This window comes from Chenopodium album, chromosome 21, assembly GCF_948465745.1.
Source record: "Chenopodium album chromosome 21, dcCheAlbu1.1, whole genome shotgun sequence".
NCBI classification, from domain to species: Eukaryota; Viridiplantae; Streptophyta; class Magnoliopsida; order Caryophyllales; family Amaranthaceae; genus Chenopodium; species Chenopodium album.
The window spans coordinates 31,995,399-32,006,069 of NC_137854.1; the positions used below are offsets into that span (position 1 = coordinate 31,995,399).

General features: G+C 34.7%; 1 protein-coding gene across 1 annotated transcript; it reads right to left on the reverse strand.

Moving 5' to 3' along the window:
* Positions 1 to 474: 474 nt before the first annotated feature.
* Positions 475 to 1,808, reverse strand: LOC145601577 (uncharacterized). The gene is made up of 2 exons (XM_081657615.1): positions 1,632 to 1,808; positions 475 to 1,168 (listed from the first exon to the last, which is right to left on the reverse strand). Exons 1-2 carry the CDS (start codon positions 1,738 to 1,740, stop codon positions 765 to 767), a joined length of 513 nt encoding a protein of 170 aa, XP_081513741.1. The 5' UTR covers positions 1,741 to 1,808; the 3' UTR covers positions 475 to 764.
* Positions 1,809 to 10,671: the final 8,863 nt, after the last annotated feature.

The following is a 10,671-nucleotide window of genomic DNA, read 5'->3' on the forward strand; positions in this document are numbered from 1 at the left end:
CGTGTGAGCTATAGCTTTTCCCTATGAGGAATTGCGGCAGGCATGAGCTAGCTTCCGAGCTATAGCTCGATAACTCGTTTATTCTAGGATCATTTATGTAATATTTTCTAAAATTATATCTTTTCTATGACGGCTATTTGAGTATAATTGGGAACAATTTAGGGTTTTTATTAGGGTTTCATCGTGTTATAAAAGGATCCTTTAGTTGATCAATTAGATAATACATTTTGAGCCATTAGATTTAGGACTCCTTGTATTATTCTCTTGTTTCTTTCTCCATTATAGTGAAGAAGCTCTCGACTCTCCCACCCGTGGATGTAGGCCTATTTTGACCGAACCACGTAAATCCTTGTTTTCTTTGTTTATCTTCTTTATTGTTTTTCTCGTTTTTATTTTTCATTGATTTATTCCGCATTGATCAAACACAATTATACCCTTATTTCCAAACAATAACATCTTTCTTATAAAAACATATGCCATGAACGTACTTTTTAAATTTTTTTTAAATATTACCATAACATACATGATGAGTACATGACCATTGGTTTCATATTTAGATTTTACATAAGAGAGAATCACAACATTACATTATACAATTATAAACATTTATCAGAGTACATGGTCTGATAAACATTACATTAACAATCTACTTTAACAACATAGTAAGTAACAACCTTAATTCCCAACAACCACATCCTTTTAATCTATAATTTAACTAGTGTAATACACACATACAATTTATTTCCTCTAATGCCTTAACGTATTTAGTTACCCTTTTGCTCCTCGGTAGTCTTTGTCTCCTTAGGGGGGTAGTGACCACCGTATCCACCGTGTCCATAACCACCATGGCCATATCCACCATGTCCATAACCGCCATGGCCATAACCGCCATGACCATAACCTCCATGGCCGTAGCCGCCACCACCGTATCCACCATGACCATAGCCGCCGCCACCGTATCCACCATGACCATAGCCACCACCACCACCATATCCGCCGTGACCATAGTGTTGAGGTTCTATGACATCATTCTTTTGATCCTTATCTTCCTCTTCCTTGGGTGGGTAGTGACCGCCGTGTCCACCGTGACCATATCCTCCGTGTCCATAAGAGCCATGTCCATAGGAACCATGTCCGTAGTGTCCATGTTTAGACTCTTCCACAGACTCTACAAAATAAAACACAATACAAAAAATTTATAATGTCAATGTTTTAAAAGAATAATGTCATTTTTTTTAATTAGCCATTTGCAAATGATTATATACATGTAAAAAGGTAGATCGAGAGAAAAAAAAAAAAAAAAAAAAGGAGATCAAGTGAAGATAATAATATATATTCTATGAAAAGTATATTAGCTTAGACACCTAAAAATTTAAAATGGATGTAAATAAAATGAAACAGACTAATGTATTATACTATCTATGTTTTTTATTATTTGTCACAAATAATTTTTATGACTTATAAATAATACCCCTTTATTGCAAATATTAAAAAATAGAAGTCGAAGTGTCGAACACTCCCCTTAAAATTGTATAAGGACTCGAAAAGACACATGCATCTACTGAAAAACCAAGAAAGTACGTAATAGTATGCATTTAAGAGTAATTCTTTAGTAGTTGTACAAAACTCACGAGTTTTTTCGTTGGTAGAAGTCTCAGCTAGCTCACGAGCAAAGACCTCAGAAGAAATGAGAAGAGTAGCTGCTAATAGGGCTACCAGTAAACCCTTTGAGTATGCCATTTACAAGTTATTTAGGAAATTATTTGCAAGAATAAGGTTGAGAATACAACTTTGAGTTTGGATGAGAAAGGCAAAATGGTAGCACACTAGAACATACATTTATAGGCAAATTTATGTGATGACTGGTAGGTCCTCAAGTAGTTGTGCAAGATTAAATTAAATTAAATGGTAATTATCGGATCGTACATATCGGATAGAGTAAATTTAATGGCAAATTTAATGGTAGGTCCTCAGGTACGTATCGGATGGTACATATGATATTGTTTTTTGACAAGCAATTTACATTGTTAAACCAACTTCAACTGTGTTAGTGTTACGATTAGTGTAGATTAATTGATCAATTATTCATCAATAGAGTAACTCTTAGTCCCTTTTCTTTTTAGGCACAGCAAAACAGAGCAAATTTCAGCAGAGCAAAGCAGGACTTCCACACACTGCAGAGCAGAGTAGAGCACATTTTAGCAGAGCAGAACAGCTCTAAAGAACAGGGCCTTAGTTGATCTTGCGGATTATTGAAACAGTAGAAATGAATTCAATCATTGTTTTTTGGTGTTAGTTACACCCGTTCACATTATAATTATAGATTTAATTCATGAACATGGTACGTTATTGTTGTTGGTTATATGTAGACCTGGTTATTGGGCGGGTCGAGTCAGGGTCGGTGCGGGTCGGGTCAAAGAGGGTCACATTTTATAGGGTCAATATTGGGTCGGGGCAATACGGGTCACGGGTCAATAGCGGGTCGATATAAATTTGTCTATGTAATTTTATTCTGTGTTCAAATTTGTGTAGATATAAATTCAAATAAATTAATTTAATCAAATTATTGTAAGAGAAAATCAAGTGAAGATGATGCACTATGCTGTTGATATCTTGGACAAAGCCATTATTAAGTATATATGAATATAAATTTATATATGTAATTATTTTTACATTGTCTATTTTCTTTATCAATTAAATTGGGAAAACATTTTGACTCTATCTTGACCTTGTCCATTAAAAGCCCTTTAAGCTTGGCCCTGACCCTATTATCATTGGACAAGCCTACCCAATAACCACCTCTAGTTATATGTAACGAAGTAAATTAAAGGTCTAAGGTATTATAGTCCTCCAAATCTTATTAGTTGACATCTTTAGTTGCTTTGCTCTCTTTTTTTTTTTTTTTTTTTTGGACAATAGCAAAGGGAGTTGCTTTCAATGTCATAACTCTTATCTTATCCAATTCAAGATCCCTTCCATTTGATCTTGCTTAAAAATAACCTACTGCAGGACAAATGATCCTCAATCATCTAGATATACGTATACCTCGTCATATTGTGTGAGTTCTTCATCCCTCTTTTTGAGTTCACATTAAGAATAATCGTTGTGTTATTTTAAGAGGCAACAATAATACCAATTGCAATATAATTGGGGTGAATTTTGCTTCTAAAACAATGTTCTAAGTACATCACAACGTTTACCTACGGAGTACATGAAATATTTCAGCCCACACGTATCAATTTGTTCTCTGATTTTATAGTATTTTTTCCTGCAATATTTGAGTAAATTAACAAGTCAAATCAATAATATTCATTAACACCTGTGACAAGGCAAGTATCAAATTAAGCAACCGAAAGATTAGGTACATTGATAAACCATCAAGTAATCCTGTATTATGAACTTTTTATTTCCTTCCTTTTTATATACTAGTACGAGTTAAAATGATTATTTTATGAGAGAGGGAAATTAGGAGCTGACATAACTGAACTGATTGGAACTGAACTGAACTTAACTTAATTGAAATTAAGTAAATGTGAACAGGCCCTAACTTAAACAAGTACTAGTTACTCGAAAAAAAAAATTAAACTAGTACTATACAATTTTCATTCTTTTTTCGCTTAAATTTTATACAACATTTGTAAATTAATATGTACAAACTTGAGTTATTATTTGTGAGGTATAAAAAATTTCAAAATTCCACATAATAACTAATTGACTAGTATTTAATTATAATAAATAATTTAATTGCCAAATTACCAAATCAAGAACAAAGCAAACCTTGACCTATAGATAAAGATTGAGCCTTTTACGCTTGATATTAGTGGTACAATCCCCACTAGAGAGCACTTTGAGGGTAAAGAGGTCCCTTAACCTTCCCACTCTCCGGCCCTACTCTGATCTCAAAGTGTTTAGCTTACAAACTTATTTAAATTGACTCATGAAAGGTTCATTCTGATAAAAACAGTTCATCTTACTTTACTTAAAAAAATAATTACTAGATCAAGAGACTTTATTTTATTTCATTTAAAAAATTTACTAGCTTAGATCAAGAGACTTTATTTTATTAATTACTCTTCCCTAAATTCCTCTACTATTCTTTCATTGACTTTCTCTTACATGAATATGTTTTTATTTGTCCACACCACACACAAGTACCAACTTTTGTACACTTATTACTTAGACAATCTTTTTCTTTTTTACGGGTACACCACTCACTCACTCACTCACTCTCTCCTATATTTTAACATTTGCAAATTGTAAATGTTAAGATTGATGTAGATGGAAACACTACTCACTCAATCTTTGTTAGGAAATAAACAAAACGTATCAAATATGAAATATCAATGAGATTTTTTTTTTGGAAAAAGACGTGATTATCTATCTTTTATACTTTCCTAGTTAGATGAGGATTGTAATTAAGAAATTAGATAGATCTAAGGTATATAATCAATCTACAATTATTTAGGTTTGGGGAGCAAGTAAATTAAAATATCCTAATTGATGAGGGTTTCTAGTTTAATAGTTAGCCTATTTAAGAGGGTTTAGGCGTACTATAAAATTAGGATGGTTTTATGATGATTTGTTGAGGAAGAAATCATTAAGAGAGTTATTGTCTTATTTTGCAGAAAATTTTGCGTGGACCTGGTTCACAATAATATTATTGTGGACCTAAGGTTTATATACACGTAACTGGCATTATATTCAACATAGTGGCCCCTAATTTTAATATAGTAACCTTATTTCTAACATAGTAACCTTTTTTAAAACTTGTGTGACCATTAATATTATCATGAACTTAAAGTACGAAATTATATCGAATAGTGACCTAATTTTAACATAGTGATCTTTGTTATTCATATTGAACATTATATTAAAAATATCATTAAAAAAATAACCTCTTATAGCTTTTAATGTCACACTCATGTTTATTTCAACATAGCAACCTTTATTTTAATATAGTGACTTTTTTTATTAACAAAACAATCATATTGTCTCTAATGTTAGAGGTTCACAATAAATTAGTGTGAACCAGGTCCATTTATAAGAATTGCCACTTATTTTGTAGAAACTTAATAAAAAAATTATTTAGTTGAAGGGCTGGAAATATAAATTTTGTCATAAACACTCTCTTTTATTATTGTGTTTTGCTATTTACTCTATATTGTGTTTGAGGGTGAACTCTCAAATCGCTCCATTGCACACATTCGTTATAACAAATTGGTATTAAGTGTTAGGTTAAGGCATGGAAGATTTTTGAAACAAATACAATGTGGAATTCTTTAACAGGAAGATGAATTTTTTGTTATGGCATGGAAGACTTTGATGTATACGGTAAAGGATATTCTTATACATCAAAGTCTTCACAAAAGCTTGGAAGATAAGAAACCTAATGCGTTGGATATATAATGACAAGTGGGAGGATATGCAACTTCACGCTACAAGCTAGTACGATTCGATTGGCTCTTGCCCCGAAGGTGAAGTACAATGTCTTGTCAGATACGAATTAAAATGATTTGTGGAGAAGTTGTCAAAGATGTACGCGTCCAAGTAACTAGCAAACAAGTTGTTCTTGAAGAAATAGTTTTATTCACTCGAGATGGAAGAAGGTGGCTCAGCTCGCTACAAGATCATCAATATAAGTTTAATGGCTTGATCAATTAATGAGTTTAGATTGTTGGGGAATTTGTGTATGAACAAGGGTCACAAAAACAGCAAATAATAGAACCGGAAAACTTCGAGGCGTGAACGGGATCACTTTCCCAAAAGTATAATTCCGACCCTAAACTACAACCGGGTTTTCACGGAAATTTACTAAAGAGATACAACGAAGAAACAATTGTAATTACAAGTAGGATAATTACAATTCAATGTATAAAAGCTTGAGAATTTATGATGATGAAAAGAAGATTGCAAAAGTTAATCAAGAAAAATAATCTGATATTTTTCTCATATTTATCCAACATATGTACTTTGTACATATATATATTAAAGCAAATTTTCAGCCAAAAGCCACGAACATAACTGCCTTACAAAACTGACGAAACGTCAGTTCTGTCACGCGCCCGGTCGGGCCGACCACCGCCCGATCGGGCGGTTTTCTGCAATTATCCAAGCGTCCTCTCGCGCCCGATCGGGCCGACCACCGCCCGACCGGGCGGTTTTCAGCGAAACCAAACCAGCCTCGCGCCCGGTCGGGCGCGCACCACCCTGACCGGGCGGCTGTTCGGGCGGAGTTCAGAGGCAGCGAAGGTTCGTGTTCTTGTTCTTTATCAATCTTAAACAAGATCAATTGCTTCAATATTCTTTGTTAATTAAATTACAACACCATAGCCTAAGTAATTTAATTATTACTTGAAATTTCTTTTCAATTCTCAAAATTAATCAACAATCCTCTCCCATTTTGAGAATTAAACTAGACACATTGCAAAACATCATCATCACAAAACAATCTTATGCATAAATGAAAGTGTACATAGACTTGAACTTCCACTTAGTGAAATATACAATTCAAGAATCTGTATCGATTTGGTATCGTAAAACGTTTGAACCAAAAGCAACACATTTGGAAACTCAAAGATATTACACACACAAGATTAAATACTTAAATACATATTAGCTTGACACTATAAGCCATGTGTCCATATCTATTCATAAGTACATCAAAGCTACACCCTAAATAGCTTCTTGAAGCGGAAAAACCTCGTACTTATATAGGTAGAATTCCAACATGCTCCTGTGACAAAGCACTTTTATCAGGAATTCTATTAAGTTAGAAACAACCTCTTTTCATCACAGAAAGACCGGAACTTTACCTTGGATGAATAAACAAGTTCCCAATCAACAATTAAGAGAATTAATCTCATTGAACTTAAGACCCAAAGTCTTATTGGGCGTTAAGTTGAGATTCTCCTAATTGTAATTATTTAGGGCTCCAATCCCAAACCGATTGCCATCCTTCTATTAACATCTCTAGCCAATGCTTTTGTAAAACAGTCAGCGAGATTTAGATCCGTTCGAACATAATCAATAGTGATCACACTATCCTTGATAAGTCCTTGGATGTAGCTATGCCGTACTCCAATGTGCCTTGACTTACCATTATAAACTTGGCTATAAGCCCTTGCCAAGGTAGCATTGTTATCACAATGTATCACTATTGGTGATATCGGTTTTGGCAACAAAGGAATCTCAAACATGAGATCCTTTAACCATTCGGCTTCTTTACCAGCCGAATGCAAAGCAATGAACTCCGATGTCATTGTGGAGTCCGCAATGCAAGTTTGCTTCTTAGAAGCCCATGAAATGGCACCTCCCCCATATCGGAAAACCCATCCACTTGTGGAGGAATGATCTTTGTTAGAGATCCAACTTGCATCCGAATATCCTTCTACAACCGATGGATATCCACTAAAAGACAAACCATACTCCTTGGTTTCTTCAAGTACTTCAACAAGCGTCGAACGGCTTGCCAATGTAGCATACTAGGCTTGCTAGTGTACCTGCTCAGTTGACCAACTGCATAAGCAATATCCGGTCTAGTACTTGTCATGGCATACATCAAACAACCTATTACTCTAGCATATTCAAGTTGTGCAACCGCATAACCTTCATTAGGTATCAACTTTATGCTAGGATCCATAGGTGTTGAATAAAGAGAAGTAGTGTCTTCACTCACATTGAATTTCTTGAGCACTTTCTCAATGTAATGAGATTGTGACAAGATCAACTTTCCTTTTTCCCTCTTTATCCTTATGCCCAAGATGACATCCGCTTCTCCCATGTCTTTCATGGAAAACTTTGAACTAAGGAACGACTTTGTCTTTTCAACTTGTGACAAATCCGTTCCAAATATCAACATATCATCTACATATAGACAAATTATGACACCTTGACCGTTGTCATCAAATTTGCTATAAACACACTTGTCTGAATTATTCAGTTTAAATCCATTAGACAACACAACCTCATCAAACTTTTGATGCCATTGCTTAGGTGCTTGCTTTAGCCCATATAAAGATTTAATCAACTTGCAAACCTTTTCCTCTTGTCCTTCCACAACAAACCCTTCCGGTTGTCGCATGTAAACTTCTTCCTCTAGATCTCCATTCAAGAATGCTGTCTTGACATCCATTTAATGGATCACAAGATTATGGATTGCCGCAAGTGCAATCAATAACCTTATAGTTGAGATTCTAGCAACAGGTGCATATGTATCAAAGTAATCGATACCAGGTTTTTGTGTAAAACCTTGTGCCACTAACCGGGCTTTGAACTTTTCAACCGTTCCATCAATCCTCAATTTTTTCTTGAAGATCCATTTACACCCAATTGGTTTACATTTTGGTGGTAAATTAGCTAAAACCCAAGTATTGTTTCCCATGATGGATTCTATCTCATCATTAATAGCTTCCTTCCAAAATGGAGCATCACGAGACCTCATAGCCTCTTCATAGGTCAAAGGATCATCTTCCACATTAAAAATGTATGGGAATTTTGTCGAAACAGATTCCCTTGATCCTTCAACTAAGTACACATGAAAGTCCGGGCCAAAAGATTTTTCTTTCCTTGCCCTCTTACTTCTCCTAGGTTGTGATGATGATGTAGATGCCTCTTCTAAATGAGTTTGGTCATCCACTTCTTGATCAATGACAACTTGATCAAAACTTTGAGCATTGGTAGTTGGAGTTATATCCTTTGGTCTAGGAATTGATGAAAAACGATTTTCATCAAACAATGCATCCCTTGACTCAATGGTGGTATGTACCGACCAAAAGTCATTTTGCTCTATTACATAGAACCTATAGGATTTGCTATGATCCGCATATCCTATAAAAATGCATTCAACTCCTCTTTCACCTAACTTTTTACGTTTAGGTTCCGGCACTTTTACAATTGCCCTACAACCCCAAACTTTGAGATGACTCAAGTTTGGTTTCCTTTTATACCATAGCTCATATGGGGTTACATCTTTCCCTTTCATGGGAACACGATTTAACACATAACAAGCCGTTAAAACGGCTTCACCCCAAAAACCATCACTTAAACCTGAATATGACAACATAGAATTTACCATTTCTTCTAGTGTCCTATTCTTCCTTTCCGCTACACCATTTTGTTGTGGTGTATATGCCGCGGTAGTTTCATGTACTAAACCTAAAGATTGCAAATAACTTGGATCATAGTATTCACCTCCTTTATCAGTTCTTAACTTTTTAATCTTTTCATTGGTTTGCAATTCTACTTCACTTTTGTATGTTCTAAATTTATCAAGGGCTTCATCTTTAGAGAATAACAAATAAATGTAACAAAACCTTGAATAATCATCAATAAAAGTTACCAAATATTTTTTATTCCCTAAAGAAGGTGTGCTATGAAAATCACATAAGTCACTATGCACCAATTCAAGCAATGAATTATTTTTCTCAACAACTTGTGGAAACGGTTTCCTTGTGATTTTGGTTAACATGCATGTCCTACACTTCTCTATTCTTGGATCAAAAACAGGTATCATATCATGCTTTGACATAAAATACAATTTTTTATAATTAACATGTCCAAGACGCAAATGCCATAGAGAAGAATTATCATTAACAACATACACAACATCGTTCAAAGTATTTGAAATACTTAATTTAAACATACCATTACACAAATAACCAAGTCCTACAAATTGACCTCCTTTAGACAAAACAAATTTATCTGACTCAAACACCATCTTAAAACCTAATCGATTCAAGACTGCACCGGATACAAGATTTCTCCTAAGTTCGGGAGAATACAACACATCTCTTAAAATAAGAGATTTTCCCGAACTAAAGACTAGCTCCACTTGTCCTTTGCCAAGCACCTTAGCTGTAGAGTCATTGCCCATATAGAGAATTTCTCCATCATCAACCTCCAAGAAGGTCTTGAACAATGATCTATCCTTGCACACATGCCTCGATGCACCCGAATCGATATACCACGAACAATCAGCCTGTACACAATTGATTTCAGAAATCATACACACATAATTCATAAATGAATTAAATGAAATTTGTGCACAAGATTTACCTTGTTTGTCTTGGGATTGGCTAGCATTGCCATTCCCATCTTGAGCCTTCTTCTTGCTCATTTTCTTCTTCTAGATTGTGCAATCTTTCTTGAAGTGTCCGGGTTTTCCACAAACCCAACAAGCACGTGATTTAGAACCATCACCACTTTCCTTAGGCTTCTTGCCTTTATTTTTGTTTGAGTCATTACCCCTTTTTCTCACATTTTGTTTGGCATTCTCCACTACATTTACCGTAGTAGAACTAGGATTTCCATCCTTATTTCCCTCTTGCACCCGGATTTCTTCCTCAATCCGAATGTGAGAAGCCAAACTCTCAAGGTTAACATCATCCTTTCTATGCTTTAAACCACTTTTAAAGTCTTTCCAAGAAAAGGGCAATTTGTCTATTATTGATGACACTACAAAAGTCTCATCATGAACTATGTTATGCTGTCTAAGACTTCCTAATACTCTTTGAACTTCATGAAACTGTTCCATAATTGGCCTACTTTCAACAAACTTATAATTGTTAAATTTACTAACAAGAAATTTCTTGCTAGAAGCATCTTCAGCCATATACTTAGCCTCTAATTCATCCCATAAAGACTTAGCAGAATCATTAAATTGATAAATATCAA

Bases quoted from the DNA above. Each gene is read 5' to 3' on its own strand.
- LOC145601577 (XM_081657615.1), bottom strand. From the start codon at position 1,740: ATGGCATACTCAAAGGGTTTACTGGTAGCCCTATTAGCAGCTACTCTT. The intron at 1,169-1,631 runs GTGAGTTTTGTA...TTTATTTTGTAG, and splicing joins TTCTACCAACGAAAAAACTC to AGTCTGTGGAAGAGTCTAAA.